Genomic DNA, 19609 nt, shown 5'->3' with positions numbered 1-19609 from the left:
CCTGGCTAATTTTTTGTATTTTTAGTAGAGACGGGGTTTCACTGTGTTAGCCAGGATGGTCTCGATCCCTGCACCTTGTGATCCACCCGCCTCGGCCTCCCAAAGTGCTGGGATTACAGGCGTGAGCCACCGCGCCTGGCCCCTCTCTGAGTTTCTAGAAAGCCTGGGCATGGAGTCGTCTGACACATCTTAGTTAGCACCTTCTTTGACCCTAGTTCCATGCTGTGGTTTCTGTAGAAAATAAAGAATTATGACACTAGGAATAAACTCAAGTCGGGTTTGGGAAACAGGACATGAATATTTGAGAAACGACAGGCTGACCTATGATTTGGCTCAGAGTCATTCAAGACTGGGGCATGGCACTGACTAAGCTCTGGGTTAGAAGGAAGGAAGGAAAGGTCCCATTGGGATAGCATGGGGCTAGGAAGAATTCACAAGAAGTGAGAAATGAAAGAGGTGTTAAAAGATGAACGGGATGTGGAAGGAAAGGAGAAGGAGTGAGGGTGGGGAGGGAAAATGGGCATTTCAAGGTGGCGGCTGGAGGTGTGGGACTGATGATCTAGAAAGAAGGAATAAAGGCTGGTGAGTCATCAGCAGAAAGCTGAAGGACAGAGAAAGACAGGAAGGGAGGGAGGGAGGGGACAAGGTGCTCTGAGTGGTCCTGCAGCAGGGGGCGCCATCCCACATCTTGGGGTTCAGCTATGGTTGGCCGTGAGCCCATGAGGGTGAAGACCATGTGTCTCTTGTTCCCCAATGTTTCCAGTGCCTAAAAGAAAGGCTGACACAAACCCTCAATAAACATGGATTAAATAGATGAAAGGGGAAAAATCAGCACAGTGGAAAATGACTCGGATGCTAAGGAGGAAAGGAAGCTCAAAGGAACATGGTCAGGTTTTGCAAAGTGATCGCAGATGGAGAGTGGAGGGGCTCCTGGGGAAAAAGAAACAGATGGACCTTCAGGACAGAGACCTACAAGAGGTGTGGCGATGGGCAGAGGAGCAGCCAGACACTACCTCAAGGGGGAGAAGAGAGGAAAGGGCGGGCCGACCAGGATGGAGACAGGCCGTCTTTGCAGGCCCAGACTGGGAAGGCTGGGAGGGGCTGACTCTGGGAAGATGGAGACGCTGCTTCCTCTGAGACAGGGACAACATGGGAGCAAAGGCTGACATGGACACCCAAGGACAGAAGGACGGGGCAGAGGCAGAGGGAGGAAACTAGCTGCCTCTCCCCAGATGGTCTCTGTTTTCTCAACCAAGAGTATGGGTTTGGGGAGAAAAGGATGAACAAATAACCCCATTTATCCTTAAGATGAACCGAGAAGCCTTTCAACTGGCTTATGGGAAAGGGCCAATGTGTGACTCCTGAGACAGCAGCAAGCGGTCCAGCCCTCATCCATGAACAACTTACTGCAGTCCAGAGCTGCCACATGGGTGGCAAAGGTAACTGAGGGTCCAATGTTGCTACAAATAACTTTTAGCTTCTCCCAAGTGACCCTCCTGGACTGGTCCCTTGACATCTCATTCTGTCAGACCTGGCCCAAAGTCTAGGGTACTCAGCTGTGTGACCAGGAGAGCTGTATCCATTCCCTGATGCTCTCAAGAACCAGAGGGCTATACAAAAATAATGAGGGGGGCTTTATTAGGCTTTGGGTTCTGTATACATTGCCAACTAGGAGCATCTTTATTCAGCTCTTTTGGAATCCCTGGAAAGGCTAAATAAATGCAGAATAAAGACAATGTCAAATGCAGAGCCCTTGTTGGGAACATAGGTGTGGGGATGCAAGCATCTGATAAGGGATTGTACCAGGTGATCTCTAAATATCCTTGCAGCCTGACATTCTAGGAAAAATGTTATGGACCAGATTGAAAGCAGATAGAAAGTGAGAAGCAAGGAGAGGACCAGCATCCTAATCATTTCCATCAGAAAGATCCCACCATTTATAATAAAATACATGAGTATAGAAAGAAAAGCACATTTGTGCTTATCCATCACTGGGGGGATGGGGAAATAAGGCCTGAAGTCAGGTAGCATTATGTTCGTGCAATTCCACCCCACATTACACATTTTTAAATGGGACAAAGAAGGGAATCGGAATGAGGAGACCCCCTGGGGGATTCACAATGTGAGCATTTTTATTCTCTTAATCTTCCTGGTTCTTGCCATCCCCGCAAAGGAGTGACCCTGGCCTTATCTGCCGCACCATAAATACTCTCCAGTTATTTATATGCCAAGATGCATATGGCTTTAATTATTTATGATAGTGTCTCATCACACACAGGGATGTGTCTTGGAGCCTGTTCCCTCGACGATGAAGTCTTGGTTAATCAGAGACCTGCTGCCGGCTCAGCCAGTAAATCTCTGCTGAGGACTGGCCTGGGCCCCCCTTCACCCTGTCTGTGTGAGTCACCAAAGGATTAGAAGAGGGAGGATTAGACAAATGCAGCTACAATGCTCCTGCTCATTGTCTGTCATGCCATTCATGTTTTCTGAAAACAATTAGGAGCCATTCGCTGTCTATTGATAGAACAGAATGTCCCACTTCTCTAAAAGGGCTACTTTCCCCAGCATCAGGGGGTTCTGATGATCTGGAGTCATCTCATGATTTTCCTCTGATAAGGCATTGTTTGTTTTCCCCTGCTCCTTCAAGTCTCATCAATAAACCTGCTGCCTTTCCATTTTCACCAACCTTTTCTTGTTTACACTGAAGAACTGTCTGGATCCTTAGAACAGCCAGCCACTTTGAATCACAAATCTAGAGGGCTCTAGAAGGAAGACTTCCTCCACATGGTTTGCCTAGTGTGATGAGTCCTTGACTATGTTTTGACACCAAAGAATGCTCACCAGGCCCCATAGCTCTCTCCATGGCTCCCAGGCTTCCATGGGGACACTTATTCTGAAGGCCCAGAGGAAACTTGCCTCCAACACACCAGAGAGTCATCCCATCTGGCAATTGTGCCAGTAACCTGTTATCAGGAGCTTCTGTGAGCAGATATGATCACCAGATCATATTCTGCACCAGGAATCCAGAGCGTCCACTGAAGAGGACAGAGGGATCCTCATTATTCACAGATTCTGTATTTGGGAATTCACCTACTTTCTAAAAATTATGTGGAAAACCAAGACTCAAGGCACTTTCATGGTCATTTAGGGCCATGTGTAGAATGACAAAATGTGACCCTAGGGGCACGTTTCCAGCTGAGGCTCAACGAGGAGACATCTGCCTTCTTCCTTTTTAAAAAAAAAAATCATTTATTTTAATTGGAAAAAAAAACTGTCATCTGTCATATTTATCACATACATTGTTTTAAAATTCTTGTTTCAGCTCTCACACTGTAAACAACTACCCTTTTTGTGGTCTATTCCAGACCACATTTTTTTACACTTTTGTGCTTGTTGCTAGTGACTGTGCAGTTTGGTAGGGCCGCCAAGCATCATTCTGAAGTATTGGCTAGTGTTCCTTAGCTCAGGACAGCTGTGATGTGCCTCACAGAAAAAACACATGTGATAGATAAGCTTTGCTCAGGAAGAGTGACGGTGGCCATGGCCATGAGTTCAATGTTAATGAATCAACAACATGTATTAAATAAGGTGTCTTTAAACAGAAACATATGACAAGGTTATGTATTAACTGGTTGATAAAATGTGACCCAAGGCTCACAGGAACCTAACCTCGTGTCTTCCCTAGGAGCAATGGTTCAGTGTTCACTAATTCAGTGTTCACGGTGACTTCACAGAACACAAATGCTACAGATAATGAGAACCAACTGTACATTGAACATAGCAATGTCTAGGTCTCTGCTCAAATACCAACAGCACCCTAGAAAACTCAGTATCAACCCTATACTGAGCTTGGACCCAGCTATCACCATAGAAGGTCCTTCCTCCCAGCTCTACCCAGGCCAGTCCAGAGGTGAGCCTGATCTGAGACAGGAGATTTAGCCAGAGGTGAACTAATCTTTGTTCTGTGCTTCCCATGGTTTATCTGAAAAACAGGTATCTCTCTTCCTTGCCCAGCCCTGGTTCAGAACCCAGGTGTCCTTTTTCTGATACTGACAAGGAGCATCTGATACACACTGAGACAGATTCTAGAGAACACCCAAGGTTGGGAGGCAAATGATGACCTTATGCTGACTCAAGCCCAGTTCCTCCCACTGTGACAATGCTCTCCTAAAACTCAGAGCCCGGGAAATGAAGCAAAGGCTGATGGGGGTAGCCCAGTGCACACTCTGCTGTAGGATGAACCAGCAGGAGCAGCAAGAGTTCTGTGAGCTGCAAAGACTGTGCCCCAAGTACAGAGAGCTCCGCCCAGGGGCTGAGCAAGACCAAAAAGCACCTCTTCCTAGGCCCACCCTGCAACCCGCTGAGACATGAAGAGAACCCACTGGCAGGAAGCCTGGAGCAGCCACCCAGAGCCTAGGTATTCCTGTCTGTAAGGTGAGGCCTCAACCTAGCCGATCACTTCTGTCCTTCCAGCTCTCAGGCAGGCACGGGTGTCCCTGTTCTCCAGGAGCTGCTGTGCGCTCTCTTGATGCAGTGCATCATTTCCTGGGGGCAGGAACAGTAGGAGGAGGGGGGTGTGCTTGGGTGTTGCTGGGCCCAGATTGAACCTGGGCACACAGCAGGAGGAACCCTGCTGGATGGACAGCCAAGTCACTGAGGCTTCAGGACCTGAGAGGGGGCCTAGCAGGTCTCAGCAGAAGGATAAGCAAAGGGGTTGGAACCAACAGGAGGGGGGAGATGAGAGGGAAACAGGTGCTCTGAGCCCTCTGGTCTGAGTGAGACATCTGCAGTGGAGAGGTAAGAGTTCCTAGCGCTGGGGCCGTGATCTGATTCTCAGAAAGTGCACACTTCGGGGCACTGGAGGGGCAGCTCGAGAGATGTTTCCATTCAAAGTTACTCACCGCCCTTTATTCCCTTCCCCCTCATGGAGGCTTGGGTGGAGGTTCTGGTGAGCTCAGGGGCTGCTGTCTAAACAGAGTCAGGTTATGTTTCCTAGTTACATAGGCCAGGTCTAGAGAGAAGAACAGCCTCGCTGTGTCTCCTGCCTTATTGGGAGCACCTCTCAGCACCCAGGGTCCTGCTGAGCCCAGGTGAAGAAAAGAGGGAAGCAGATTCAGACCCACAGCCCCCCCTTCCCAGAGGACTCTGGTCCCAGGGACTCCTGGCTCAGGCTATTCTTCAAGTTTTGAGACAAACAGGGAGGGTCTCTTAGAAAGTGGGAGGTTGGCAGGTAGCAGGTCACCCTAGAAGGTTCCAGAACCCCAGGTACATGGTCTATCACCAACCACCCTCCCATCCCCAGGAGGGAGAGCATTCCATCCCAGTACTTACACGTGTCCGGCTTGTGGCAGTTGTGTCCCTGACGGAAGTACTGGGGGTTCTCAATAACAGGGATGCGGGTCATGCCGATGACCACAGTGTCGGGCCCGGCGTCCAGCGAAGAGGGTGTGGTGATGCCGTGGTTGATGTGGTGCAGTGGGCTGGCTGAGTCCTCCTCACCACTGATGACAGCCACGGGACCTGCACACACCAAGAGAGACACAGGACCTGGTGACATCACATCCGGCCAGTTCCCAGCCCTGTCCACAGACAACCCCCAACTACTGTTCCCATCACAAACATTTTCTTTTTTTTTCTTTTGGGAGGTGTATTATATATATATATATATATATATACACACACACACACACACACACACACATATACACACACACACACACACATATATATATATACACACATATATATATACATTCAGTTGTTTGGGTTTCTGGTATATTTTAGATATTAACCCCTTATCAGATATACATGGCTTACAGTTTTTTTTCCATTCTGTAGGTTGCCTTTTTTTTTTTTCTTTTAAATGAGATAGAGTCTCGCTCCATCACCCAGGCTGGAGGGCAGTGGCGCAATCTTGGCTCACTGCAACCTCTGCCTCCTGGACTCAAGCGATTCTCATGCCTCAGCCTCTCAAGTAGCTGGGATTACAGGCGCCTGCCACCATGCCTGGCTAATTTTTATACTTTTCATAGAGACAGGATTTTACCATGTTGGCCAGGCTGGTCTCAAACTCCTGACCTCAAGTGATCCACCCAACTCAGCCTCCCAAAGTGCTAGGATTACAGGTGTGAGTCACCATGCCCGGCCCACATTTTCTTTATTAGCAAAATCCACTGGAAGCATATTCCTCGAATGCTCTGTATTCTGAATTCAAGGAACCGCCCTAAATTCTCTTTCTTGAGAATTACTCACCTATCAAACCATGGAAACAGCTGCAAAACCAAAGTAAACTTAAATGACCCTGGCATAAATTATTTGGACTTTCTCACAAGTCCAAATTAGTTCAAAATAAGAGTTTTAAATACGTTTATTTTCTTATGTAGCAACAATAGGATTTTAAAAATGACCTAGCAGTAGTGTGCACCCTGCACCTTCTCTTCTAGGGAGCTTTAACAATGGCTGATGCTGGATTTCATCCCCAGAGGTTCTGATTCCATTGGTCTGGGGGTGCGAACTGGACATCAGAGTGTGAGAGCTCCCCAGGTGAGTCCCATTTACAATCAGGGTCAAGAACCTCTGATGAGTGGCTCAAAGACCCAGAGCCTCTCCAGCTGGCCACCAGACTCCCAGGGGAGTATCCTGTATCTTTTACCGCACTCAGCCATCAACCCTCCCTTGTTCACAGGGAGATAAGCCCATTGTGGTCCTGGACCTAAGCTGAGCCAAGTTTCACAAATGACAGTAACGAAGCTGCATCATGATCTCCATACCGGCAGCTGGGCCAGCTGTTCCACTCTTGAAATATACACATTGACCCAATGGCTTCAAAGAACATCATTTGTGTCTTCATCAATTCCAGTTTCACTCCCGCTTCTTTCTAACCCAAAGAAGAAATCCAGTAAGGACATACAGTTACTCAAAAAGCCCAAGATGGCAAAGATAATTAACGCTGCAGTCTTGGTAGAAGAATGATTCTGTTTGGTGCCATGGTTCTCCCATACATACAAATAAAACTCCTGTAAAGTGAATTAGCTGTGACTGTTTGTGGCTTCATACAACTGGCGTTTTAAATGGCTGCTTTGCTAGACACACAGTCCCCAGACAAAGTGCCTGCTGTGATTTGGTTTTGCAGCTTGAACAATATTTCCACTGCAGAAATCCATTACATCTTACTGAAGTTTATGGAGAGAATATTTCCCATCAAATAGCAAGGTGAAGCACCAATGAGGCAGAACTAAATGGGAGACTGGTAAATGCAAACAGAGGACCCTGAATTCCACTCCATCAGCACAGGCAGGCTTATTCCAATCCACGACAAATATCTGACTGTGTTTGGAGACCGTATGGAAAAGTAGCTGTAAGTGGTTGCCCAAATACTCACAATAATCACTTGCCTTGCAAAAAAGAAGCCAGTTCCTGAAAACACCTTGTAAACTTTTTGAAAAACTTTGTAGCAAATTCCAGTTAAACAGGGAAAACTAAACACTGGTTTTTATCCTCTTTCCCTCCTCAAACATATACTAAACATTCCCTCTACTAAAATACAAAAAAAAAAAAATTCAAAAAATACGTGTGCACAAAGAGGAAGAGAGGTGATAAGAGAAAATAAGATAGTTCAATAATATTTTGGAATTTAAAAAGTCAAAAGAAGAAAGAGGCAAGAGGAGGAAAGAGGAAAGAGGTGAAGAAGAGATGACCAACAGGACTGCCGGGGGAATATTTGCAGGCAGCCAGTTCTGCTGGAAAGGATCACTACGTGAAAGGACAAGAGAGCCAGGAAGGCTGAGGTGGAGTGAGGCTCCAGGCGGGAACAAGGTGCCCCCACCATCACCTTGCTCCCTTCCCACAGGACTCTAGTGGTTTACCCAGAGACATTGAACCCAGAAGGCTCAGGGGAGGGCTGGGATGAAGCATGAAGCTGAGCCCCTTCTTCCTGCAACCCTGCCTCCCCATCACCACAAACTCATCTCATACCAGCACCCTGCAGGAGATTAGAAAATGCATCTCTGGACGAATTCTCTCAAAAAATACCTCTCGGTATGGACATTTGGAGATCTACCAGTGGAAAGTCAAGTTCATTCTGTGATCATGCCACAGTGAAACCTGCCAGTTGGCAAGCCCTACCCACGCACACAAGGCAGAATCGCACTAGCTTTCTAGGGCTCAATTCCTAAATATGAAGAAGCAGTCAAGATCACCAGGCACTTCAGCAAAGCTCAGGCATGGGAGAGCACAAGACAAGTAGACAATCAGCGACCTGCAGGAAACAGAGGCAATGCAGGAAGCAGAAGACTTTCTAAAAAAAAAAAAACTACTAATATCCTCAGAGACGTCAGCGAAAACACTGCATCTATACAAGCAAGGCGATATTTAAAACGTGAACAATTCGAGGGTAGTGAAGAGACCTTGGAAATTACGATCATCAAAATTTTAAAGTTAAAGGAGAGTGGAAGATAAAGTCAAGAAAACTTCCAGAAAATTAAACAAAGAGGAAAGAGGTGGTAAATAAAAAAGGAAAGATAAGAAAATCAAAGGTTTGATAAAGAGATCCAACATCTAATTAAAAGAAATCCCAGAGAGAGAGAGACAGGGAAAATGAATATGAATAGAAGAGACGAACGGAAAACTAAAAAACTTATGGAAATTTCACCCAAATTACTTACCCAGTTTCCAGCACAATTAACACAAGTGCACAAATATGAATGTATGTGCACATACACGCACATACACACACACACATATGTCAAGGCACACAATTACAAAATGCCAGAGCCCTGGAGATAAAGAGAAGTTGCTAAGAGCTTCCAGGCAAGAGGGATACATTTATAAAGGAACAGCGATCAAAAAGACAATGGAATCATTCTCTATAACAATACCACTATTGTTATTATACAGAGCAATTCCTTCAACATTTGGATGGGCAACTTTTTAACCTGGAAATCTACACCTAAAAAAAAAATCAATCCACTGTAAGAGCCAAATAAAAGTATTCGCAAATGTGTAAAAATTTGCCTTGCTTGTCCCCGTCTTAGGATGCATCAGGAAGACGGATGTCAGCAAAACAAGGGGGCAAGCAAGGAAAAGAGGAAGCTGGGGATTTAGTATCATAGAGAGGCAGTCTCAAGCCACAGGGCTGCGGGAAAGAGGTGTCTGGAGCGAGAGATTACAGAATACAATGATGAAGACAGGATCCATGCCCAGGCTGTCTTGTTTACTCCAAAGCTCACAAGCCTTCACTGCAACTACAGACTACTTGCTTTATTAGAATTGTAGACCACGGAGTGCAGGAAGACACAAAGACCACACGCAACAGAAGTTACGCCTCCAACCCCGCCCCTTTCTGTTCTCAGCATTATCGGATGTGGATGGTTATAGTGACATGGAGGAAGGACACAGAAGAGGGAGAAGTTTGAGAAGATACTACATCAAGACTTAAACCTTTTGTGAAAGGCTGTTTCTTTGAATCTGCTCACATAAAGTCCACAGATAGCAAGTAGTCAACGAAATGTTCCAAGAGCCTGGGATCTAAAACAGTCTCTACCTTCTCTACCTTATTTGAGGATTTGAAAAACCTGGGGTAAGATCCATAGATGGAAGTGTTCTGCCACAGACTCCCAAGCCGCGGGAAGGAATAAGATCACCCAGGAAGACCTGATAGAGATAAAAGAATAAAGCCAGACATCAGAGCCCTGGGGACCCCAATACTTAAAATGTGGGCATTAGAAGGGGAGCAAGGAAAAAGAGAACTGCCAGAGATGTGGAAGGAAACCAGAAAAGGATACTGTCTTAGAATTCAAAGGAGGAGGCCAGGCGCAGTGACTTACGCCTGTAATTCCAACACTTTGGGAGGCCAAGGTGAGCAGATCACGTGAGGTGAGGCATTCCAGACCAGACTGGCCAACAAAGTGAAACCCAGTCACTACTAAAAATACAAAAATTAGCTGGGTGTGTTGGTGCATGCCTGTGATCCCAGCTACTAGAGAGGCTGAGGCAGGAGAATCGCTTGAACCTGGTAGTCGGAGATTGCAGTGAGCTGAGATGGCACCCACTGCACTCTAGCCTGGCAACAGAGCAAGACTCCCTCTCAAAAAAACGAAAGAAAGAAAGCAAGAAAGCATTCAAAGAAGGAGAGTGTCTAGAAGTTCAAGAGACACATACACTGAGGACAAATAGGATTAAGCTTGCAAATGAGCCACTGTGTTGGAAAATGTGTAGGCGACCTTAATGAGAAAAGTTTCCATGGAATGTTAAGGAAAAGTCAAATTATAGTGAGTTGAGGAGTTAGGTGGAGAAATCCTGATCATTGTAATAATTTTTATTATTGAAGGCTTCCTACACATCAGGCTCTGTAAAGGTAGTTAATCTCATAATGCCTCTGTGACATTGGTACCATTATTTTCCCCATTTTAAAGACGGGGGCATTATGGCACAGAGCAGTGACCTGCCCAAGGGCAGATGCCTAGCAAAGAAGTGGTGATGCTGGAATTCAAACTCACAGTCTGGCCCCAGAGCCTATGCTCATAACCCTCCACCAGCACTGCCTCCCTGAAAGTGCAGCCTGTGGGGAAAAGAATTTATGCAAAGGGATACTTGATCAATTCTGGTACATTATCCTCCTCATAAGCAGCTGCCTTCAATTGCAGCTCCCCAAGACCCTTTTTAAAGATGTTCCTCTTGACCCTTGAAAATTGGGACGGGAGTGAGTCACCTCATTAGACTCACCCAGACAGATTACAGATAATTCATCATGTCTTCTTCCCAGCACTGTTGAATGTTCCTATTAAGCTATATCCACAGCAGAAAAGAGCATCACACCATCAGACTCTTGCCCCATTCCCAAGGCCCTCTTACTCAGCTTTGCTCTTCCATAAACCACATTCCTTAAAAGAAAACCCAATAAAAAGCATATAGGCCCATCACTTCAAAGGATGTAAGAGGAAGCCTCTGCAACTTGCCCCTGCCTGCTTGTGTCTGAGTCCAGTAGGGCTCCTTATAGGGCTACGGCTGGCACTGGGTCAAGACGAGTCTTCCTTGGACAGGGCTGTTATAGGTATGTAGCAGCCCTAGACCTGGGCATGAAAAGCCAGTCTCAGCTTCATCAGCCATAACAAATGCACCACTCTGCAGAGGATGCTGATCATGAGGGAGGCTGTGCATGGGTAAGGGCATGGGGTAGATGAGAAATCTCTGTACCTTTTACTTGATTTTGCTGTGGACCTAAAATCACTCTAAAAATAAAGTCTAAAAGACAAAAAATTTTAAATGTAAAAAAAAAGGCCAGTCTCCCCACAAAACACACACACATTTCCAAACATCCCTTGTGGTGATGGAGCTATGCCAGGTTGAGAACCACTGATAGAGACACCAACATGTTACTCCATGAAACTCTGGCCAGTTCTCACACCACTTGCCTCAGGGGAAAACTCACAGATCTGTAGCCCCTCTAGGGGAGGAAGCATTTGTTCTCACTGAGATTGTTCTTACCTTAATAACCACAGTGAAGAATTTGTTAAGATACTGAAGGAGGGAAAAGTAATAGGGGGAAGAAGATCTCAACTGTCTGGGCAGCTTTCTTCTATTTTCTTGAAGCTGCTGAGGTGGATGGCAGGTCAAGAGGAGTGAAGCTTTGATGTCTACTGAGCCCTCAACACACACACACATACACACACACACACACAGCCCGCCTACTACCTATCGGCCTCTCTGCTGTCACTAATCCATTCCAAATTACACAATTACTTTGTTATGCAACACTAATAATCAAAAAGAAGAGAAACATTCTCATAGCCTTTCTAGTAAATGCAAGCTTCGGAGAGTGACCCTCAAGGGAACAGAGGTCTGCGCAGACTCTCAATATCATATTATTCTCTTCTAAAATTGGTGCCTTGTTTTTTTCTTCAGATCCATGGTGGGTTTTATTCTTCCAAGCATACCATAACAGGATCATTGGATAACTGGAGAAACTCAATGGCCCTGACAGGTGTCTTTCCTCACAGAATGGTCCATACTGTCTGTTCAGAAACTTTTCCTCCCCTCCCTGTTCTTCCACAGGGGAAAAATGAGGGTGTGGAGCAAGGAATGGCTCCAATTCCATAAATGGTTTATTCCAAGGTGGGATTCAGGTTCCCAGATGTTTGAAATGCTTGTTCCCCAGTCTGTAAAGAAATAGCACTTGAATTTAATTTCCTCAGCAAGGCCATTTTTACGCTTTCTGCAGAAAGGATACACCCACCAGCAGTTTTGCCCTGAGAGTACACCGGACAAAGGAGACAGGGTCATTTATAACCTGACATGTCCACCCTACTGCTGTGTCTGGCTTCCATTGGCTGGAATGGGACCTCACATTCTATATTTGTCCTGATTGGCTAGCAACTTAGAACTTTTTAAAAAAGGCAAAGGCAGAGGAGAACAAAGGAAAGAGGAAGTAAATTGTGAAATGCTGAGAAAGGTAAAAACACCTTCAAATAAGGAAGAGGAACAGGCTATGCTTGGACCAGTATAAGCATGCCAGGGCAGATATTTAGGCTAAATTGTGGGAGCTAAGAACATAAAGTACATTGATTTCTTTATTATGGCTAGCAGATATTTAAGAATGTTAGCACAGGTCTTTGAATACATTTTGCTTCTAAGAGAAGTTACTATTTATTCCTAATTAGATGGGGAGGAAAGTCTTTGAAGAGGAACCTCTACTTCACTTTTTACACAGAGAAAGCAAAACTTTCTGATGGCAACAAGGGAGAGGGAACTTCACTGCAGTAGCATGAACTTCCACCCAGGCGGGTTGAGCCCCAGTCCCAAGAGAGGAGCCTGGGACAACAAGTCACCATGAGGACCTGTGGGTACACCACCATTCTGCAGAAGCCTTTGGTGACTCCAGGGAAAGTTTTTCTCAAGGTTCATAATGCAGAAAGAGAGAGGGAAAGAGGCGTATCACAAAAAATGAAGGAGGAAAAAGGAGCGGACTCCCAGGGAATGGCTGACACATCAATAATCACTCCCTCTTTCAGATCAGGGGAAAGACTGCCTTTGAATCATTTTCTCAAATGCCCTACCATTGGCTCTAAAACTCCTTTCTCTTCCAGCAACTCTATGACTTACAGAGCATTGACAATTCTCAGAAATGTGGCCCCAAGAAAATCCAGCCACTGGCCCAACCCTAGGGCATTTGCCCAGCCAACGTGTAGAAGTGGTTCTTCTCCAAATTCCAAAGGAGTGACAGAACCCCAAGGATGCTGGGATCCCTGTGGTTTACAAGAAAAGGGAAGATGGAGGGAAAATAAAACTGACATTAATTAAATACCAACTACTTGCCGGATATATTGCTGGGCATTTTGTTCTCATCTCATTTGATCCTCAACAACTACCATCATTCTCATTTAATCAACAACAAAACCGATCCTCAAATAAGTTTATTTTCAAAAATCACCTAGTCAGGAAGTGGTGGAACCTGTATTTCAAGCCATTTTGTTTGACTCCAAAGTTCTGCGTCTTCCCACCAAACTACCCGTTTTCTCAACAGTATAGCTGACACCAAGTATTTTTCACAAACAGAGAGTGCTTGGTGTGAATACATGAGCCTATATACAGAAGGCGAGATGCCAGCTCCCCTGTGGTTGGGGCTAAATCAGTGCATCTAAGGATGGACTGCCAAATATTTTCAGGGTTGGACCAGCCCACATAAAATAGCTCTGGGCTGACAAGTCCAACAGATAGACTTAAATTGTATAATTCCAATGCCAGAATCGATTTCTGTACTCCTTCCTTTACACTTGTACGTCCTTCCAAAGTAGGGTTGGGGGGCAGCAATCTCATTTCCCAACTCAGAAAGCCCTCTTGGGAGCTGTGGTAAGCATAACTGCTATTTATTGAGTATATCCAGGCACTAACTAGGACTGCAGTTTTGTGGACCACCTTGAAGTTAAACAGTACCCCATCACTTTCTTTGGAATGAAAAGTGAGCAGAAGTGAGGATGCATCACTCCCACATGGAAGGTTGAAGATCCAGTGTGACTTGCCACATTCCCTTTTTCCTGGGTTGGCATTTGTGGAAGCATGAAGCAGAACCCCACTCAGCCCCAGTCACTCAGTGAGGCCAACTTAGACGCAAGGGCTCTGCCAACACCTGGCACAGCCATGGTGATGTGTGAAATGCAGCACCATTGTTTTAAGCAGTTGTGATTGGTGGGGGTGCTGTCTACCACATCTCCACATTTACCAATGGTACTTTAATTTCTTCATTCAGACACTTTGCGTGCTTCACACCATCTTCAGCAAGTCTCCTCAGAATTCCCTCATGCAAAAAAACAAAAAAAAAAAAAAAAAAGGGCTTGTCGTCCTCAATGATATAATCCATTTTAAAATGCCTCCTCCCCACTCTCTGTCCCAAAGTTGAGCTCAAATCTTCTGTTCCACAGAGTCAGATCATGACCACCTAGATATGACTTGGGTAGCAGAAGCAAATAAGCCTGCATGGGTCTCATGCTTTTTTAATGTGTCAGAATGAAGCAAACAAGCCAAACTTTGGATTAAGAAAATGATTTTTTTAAAACCTCAACCTTTTCCTACTGATAGAAATCAAACACTGACATGTCCCTGGTGGGCGAGAGCTTCGCATCAACAAATCTGGGAGCAGGAACTCATAAAACGGAATAAGTGGAAGCACAACAAACACAATTAAAAATCCAGCCATGCTCAGAGAGGCATTCCATTTACTGTCTCATAAAAAAAGCCTGGTCCTCAGAGGCAAACAAAAGAAAATCAATTTCTTAATTTTTATTGGCAGATGTGGGACAGAGGCCAAGTGAACACGGGCTGTGCTCAAGAGCAGACCTGGGGACTAGTCATGGCCTTCTGTTCCTAGACCTGTTCCTCTGGCCCTCACCTCTCTGCCTCCTCCAGCTTCCAGACAGACTCTGCCCTCTGTGGTCTCCGGAACACGCGGGGTCCTGCGGGCAGCACAGCAAGGCATGCCCTCCGCACTTCTCCGCTCCTCTCCCTGAGTCATTTCCCAAAAGATAAGCTTTATTCTCTGGCTCGAATTCCCTCCCAGCCTCTTACAGGAACCAAAGGCATTGTTCATGCCTCGCAGCATTCATAGCTTGGAGGTATCACTTGGCGATTGAAAATGATGTTGCTCATCAACCAGCCCAAGAACACTCACTTAAGGAAGGGGAAGGCAGGATGGGTATTCGGACTCGGCTTCCCTTACCTCCCTTAATCATCACCACAACCCTGGGGGGTAGATCCTCTTATCCCCAGTGATGTAGTTGAGGAAATTCAAGCTCAAGGCTTCATAATTTGCCCAGTCACACAGTTAATAAATGGTAAGCAGATCCACATCTATCTGACTTCAAAGTCTGGGCTCATTTCACTGCAGCACCATGCTGCCCCACCCTCCAGTATTGTTTTTCTAACAATAGGACAAGTCAGCCACATTCTCCTTCCCACTCCCAACCTTTACTCTCTTGAAATTCATTTGTAAGAGAACTGGCTTTGTTTAGGGGAGAAGCCCATGACATTTCCAGGAAACTTCAAACCCACAACTGTGGCACAAGGATATAGCTGTCGGGGGCAACCAGAAATTCATAGCACAGGAATGGCCGGCAGCAAGGGGTGTAAGAATGTCAAAACAAGCATCCTGGAGGGAAGGCAGATGCCATCAGACTTCTCCAAAGACTCTTTGTACAGACAGTAATTCAGACCACCCCAGGCATCAACAGGAAGTGAGTAGTTACATTCTGATTGCACATATAAGGTGACTGGAATACAAAATGCTGGGTTTTTGGTCCGAGGCCCCATAAAGAGATCATAGTTCAAATTTCAACATGTCTAATTTCAGTTCTAGCCACTATGGCTAGCTAGTGTTACCTCAAAATAGAGACATTTATTTTCCCTAAAGATTTATCTGTAACTTTCCCCCAACTTCCTGGGGACTTTTGAAGACTGGGAGGAAACATCACTTGAGGTCATGCAGTGCCAGGGGCTGCCACGTTGAATCGCTACAGTCCCCATGCCTTCACCCACTCACATCATGTCCCTTTTGGCACTTGCATGATCTGATTTCAACATCAAGACCAAGAGAATAAGAACCCAAACTCCTGAGGGCTAAGCCCAAATGCCTCTGACTTTACGGAGATCACAAGAGGGAAATCTAATATCTAAAACCCCACTAGGTGATCCTGGATGGCTTCAATATGAAGTTCTTTCAAATTAAAGTGAGGCACAATGAGTTAGAAGACAGAGAGAGAGAACTGATGCAAAAAGAAGAAAATCCTTTTCTGGAGGAACTTGGGGTCTTATAGGCACTGGCTGATGTAAGACTTCCTAACTAGATATGTCACCCACAGTTGTATGGGTCTCCTACACTGCAATAGGGTATCCAGGGTATGTCTGAAGAAAACCCTTTTCCCAGTATTTCTAAGTACACATGGAGTGATATCATGGCATATCGTCACCCCCAGAAAAGTCAGAGTGATGATCTGAAATACCTGTGCAGTAAAACACGATAATAATAGCTGAGGTCTACTGTCACTTGTTGACCAACACTGGTCACTTGTTGGCACTGTACTGGGCTCTGTGTGATCCTGTCCAATGCTCACAGTGGCTCAGTGAAGTGGGTCCTATAATTAGAGTCAGAGCAGTTAAGAAGTCTGCCTAAGGTCACATAGCTAGTAGGTAGCAGTGTCATGATTCTAACTGGAGCTGTGGGATTCCCAAGTCTATGTTCTTTTTTTTTTTTTTTTTGAGGTGGAGTCTCGCTCTGTTGCCCAGGCTGGAGTGCAGTGACGCGACCTCAGCTCACTGCAAGCTCCACCTCCTGGGTTCACACCATTCTCCTGCCTTAGCTTCCGAGTAGCTGAGACTACAGGCGCCTGCCACCAAGCCCGGCTAATTTTTTTGTATTTTTAGTAGAGAAGGGGTTTCACCGTGTTGGCCAGGATGGTCTCGATCTCCTGACCTCCTGATCTGCCCGCCTCGGCCTCCCAAAGTGCTGGGATTACAGGAATGAACCACCACACCTGGCCCAAGTCTATGTTCTTAATCCCCCCCGCCCACCCACCACCGGCGCCTCAACCTACATAATCATACAGCCAAAAGCACTAGGTCTAGAATGGACACACTTCTGAACTATAAGGCACCTAAATCAAAGATGCTGAAATGAGGCCTGAATTTACAGTTAGCGAGAAACCACGAAAGTCCAATGTCTTTTTCCAGGCCATTCTGAGATTGTGAACTCAATCCCACACCCTGAGAATCCTGTGTGCTCACACTCAGCTCACCCTGGGCTTGACACAGACCCTATCATCTTATATCAGATAAAAAGGTATTTTCCCCTTTATTAGAAAATATTCGCTGCAGCACCATGCAGAGTTCCACAAGCCCTAAAGGTACTTCTGCTGGGGGTTCTGCATGCCCTGCGGGACCACAGGCCCTGCCTTTGCATAGGGGATGGACTATTGCAGGTGCTTCTGGCCTCCTGTAGCCTCTTGCCTAGTGCTGACTGGACCAGGTGTTGGGACCTGCCCATCTTAGCTGGCACATCTCCCAGGCCCAGCTGTCTGTTGAGGCACAGTGTTGCCTCCAACTAGAATAGTACATCCAAGTCTCAGGACCTATAATAGGAGCCCACCACCCTGTGTCTGTGGCAAGGATATCCTGTGGACAAGTCACAGAGCAGTTCTTTGGCATTTTACTTCTGGAAGTTTTGCCATTACCCAGTGTTATAATTTTCATCAGAAATGTGCACCCATAAAAAGCAATAAGGAACCCATCTGCATTTGAACCCATCCTGCTGTTGATTGTCCTGGAGTCAACACTGGCCCATCTCCTTACTTATCTCAATTCAAGCTTCTCAGCTGGTCCTAAAATTCTCTAGATCATAAATCACTACAAGGCAAGTACTCTATTCTGGATATCTCTGAATTTCATTGAGTCCCTAGTAAAGTCCCTTTAAGAGAGCAGGCAATTACAAAATATATGTTGCCCCAGGTGCTACCCCAGACATCGGTAAGCATTGCCTCTCCAAAGATATGAGCCTTCCTAGAGATGCCATAACAACTACAACAAAACACAAACTAGGTGACTTAAAACAACAGAGTTATTCTCTACAGTTCTGGAGGCCAGCAGTTGGAAATCAAGGTACCAGCCGGGCCATGGTCCCTGAGACTCTGGATAGAATCCCTCCTTGCCTCCACCAAGCTTCTGTTGGTGGCTGCAAATCTTTGTCATTCCTTGGCTTTTTAATACATCACTCTGACCTCTGTCATCATGTGGCCTTCTCCTCTCATCGCATGGCATCTTCCTTTTTGTGTGTGTCTGTTTCTGTGTCTCTTCTCTTTTTATAAGGCCCTCAGTCAAATTAGATAAAGGGCTCACTCTATTCCTGTATCACTTCATCTTAACTTAAATCTTAATTCCATCTGCAAAGAGGCTATTTCCAAATCAGGTCACATGAACGGGTACTAGTGATTAAGACTTCAACATATCTTTTTGCAGGACACAACTCAACCCACAGCACCATGTCTCCCATATGCCTAATCTTCAGCACCCAGGCTGGAGCATCATCGGCAGGCACAGGGGATGAAACAGCACTATAAGGATGGTGATAGATGTGGAGGAATCTCAGGCTCTGAGTGAACTGGAAGTTCAATCTATGGGCATTTAATCTCCCAAGAGCAGCTCCCCAGGAACTGTAGCAATATGTACCCTCTAGAATCCCTGAAAGTGACCTACAGACTATAGTTCATGATTCATGCCACACCTTCCAGACTGGCCTTTCCTGCCCATGTGCTCACCAAATACCTCCTCCTGTGCTGGGCCCTGAGCTAGGGACTAGAAAAGGGGAGAAAAAAGACACAACTCCAGCCTGAACAGGTCTCCAGGTCTACAGGTGGGACACACAAATAAACCAACAGAGATGACACATAGGAAGAGCACCATGTTACAGGTGCACTCAGGACATGAGGCAGCACCTGAGACAGTTATCCAGGGAAGGAGAGAGAGGAAGGCAGTACAGGGAAGGACACCTCACCCAGCAAACACATTAGCCTAGAGCTCCATCTGCCCACACTCTTCATCCTTGTCCCACCCCAGAGGACTTGTCTAGCCTCCTGTTCCACAGATCCTCTCTGTTTTCTCAGGGGGGGTCACCTTCATGGCACCTTGAACCTTGGCTGCTGTCTCTTCTCCCCACACACCTGGACAGCAGCCGGGAAAGGGCCCCAGCAGCCTCTATTAATCTCTTGGCTCACTCATCCCTTTCACAGACATGCCATAAAAATGATATAAGCATTTCATTCGAACAGCGCTGCAGCAGGAATGGCGAGGGTACGGAGGGTCGATTGATTTCCAGCATGTGCAGGTATAAACGCAACACCAAAATCAATTGAAATAACACTGCATCAGTTCTGTGAGCTCTTCCCTCATACGGCACGCTTTATATACTGTAGTACCTGCTCCTGTCTACACGCCTGCCCTGGCCACCCTGCAGCGGCTCCGTGGGCAAGGCTGACAGCTGACACCCACAAGGTCATGTTCTCTAAGCCCCTTCAGTCACACAGTGAAAGGCAATGAGGTTCCACGCATGCCCACCAGCAGACCCTCATAAACA

The 19609-nt window shown here is 46.1% G+C and overlaps 1 protein-coding gene across 9 annotated transcripts in view; it reads right to left on the bottom strand.

Annotated features, from left to right (window-relative positions):
- NTRK3 (neurotrophic receptor tyrosine kinase 3) overlaps positions 1–19609 on the bottom strand; it is a 561369-nt gene that overhangs the window by 156233 nt on the left and 385527 nt on the right. For all 9 annotated transcript variants that reach the window (XM_055277323.2, XM_063640134.1, XM_055277325.2 and 6 more), the window contains one exon: positions 5332–5520. In XM_055277323.2, the coding sequence (XP_055133298.2) occupies positions 5332–5520 (189 nt within the window). The remainder of the gene's footprint in view (positions 1–5331; positions 5521–19609) is intronic.

The sequence above is a fragment of the Symphalangus syndactylus genome, chromosome 5 (genome assembly GCF_028878055.3).
Source record: "Symphalangus syndactylus isolate Jambi chromosome 5, NHGRI_mSymSyn1-v2.1_pri, whole genome shotgun sequence".
Taxonomy (NCBI): domain Eukaryota; kingdom Metazoa; phylum Chordata; class Mammalia; order Primates; family Hylobatidae; genus Symphalangus; species Symphalangus syndactylus.
Note: the sequence above shows the minus strand (reverse complement) of the source record. Positions and strands in the feature narration are given on the sequence as shown.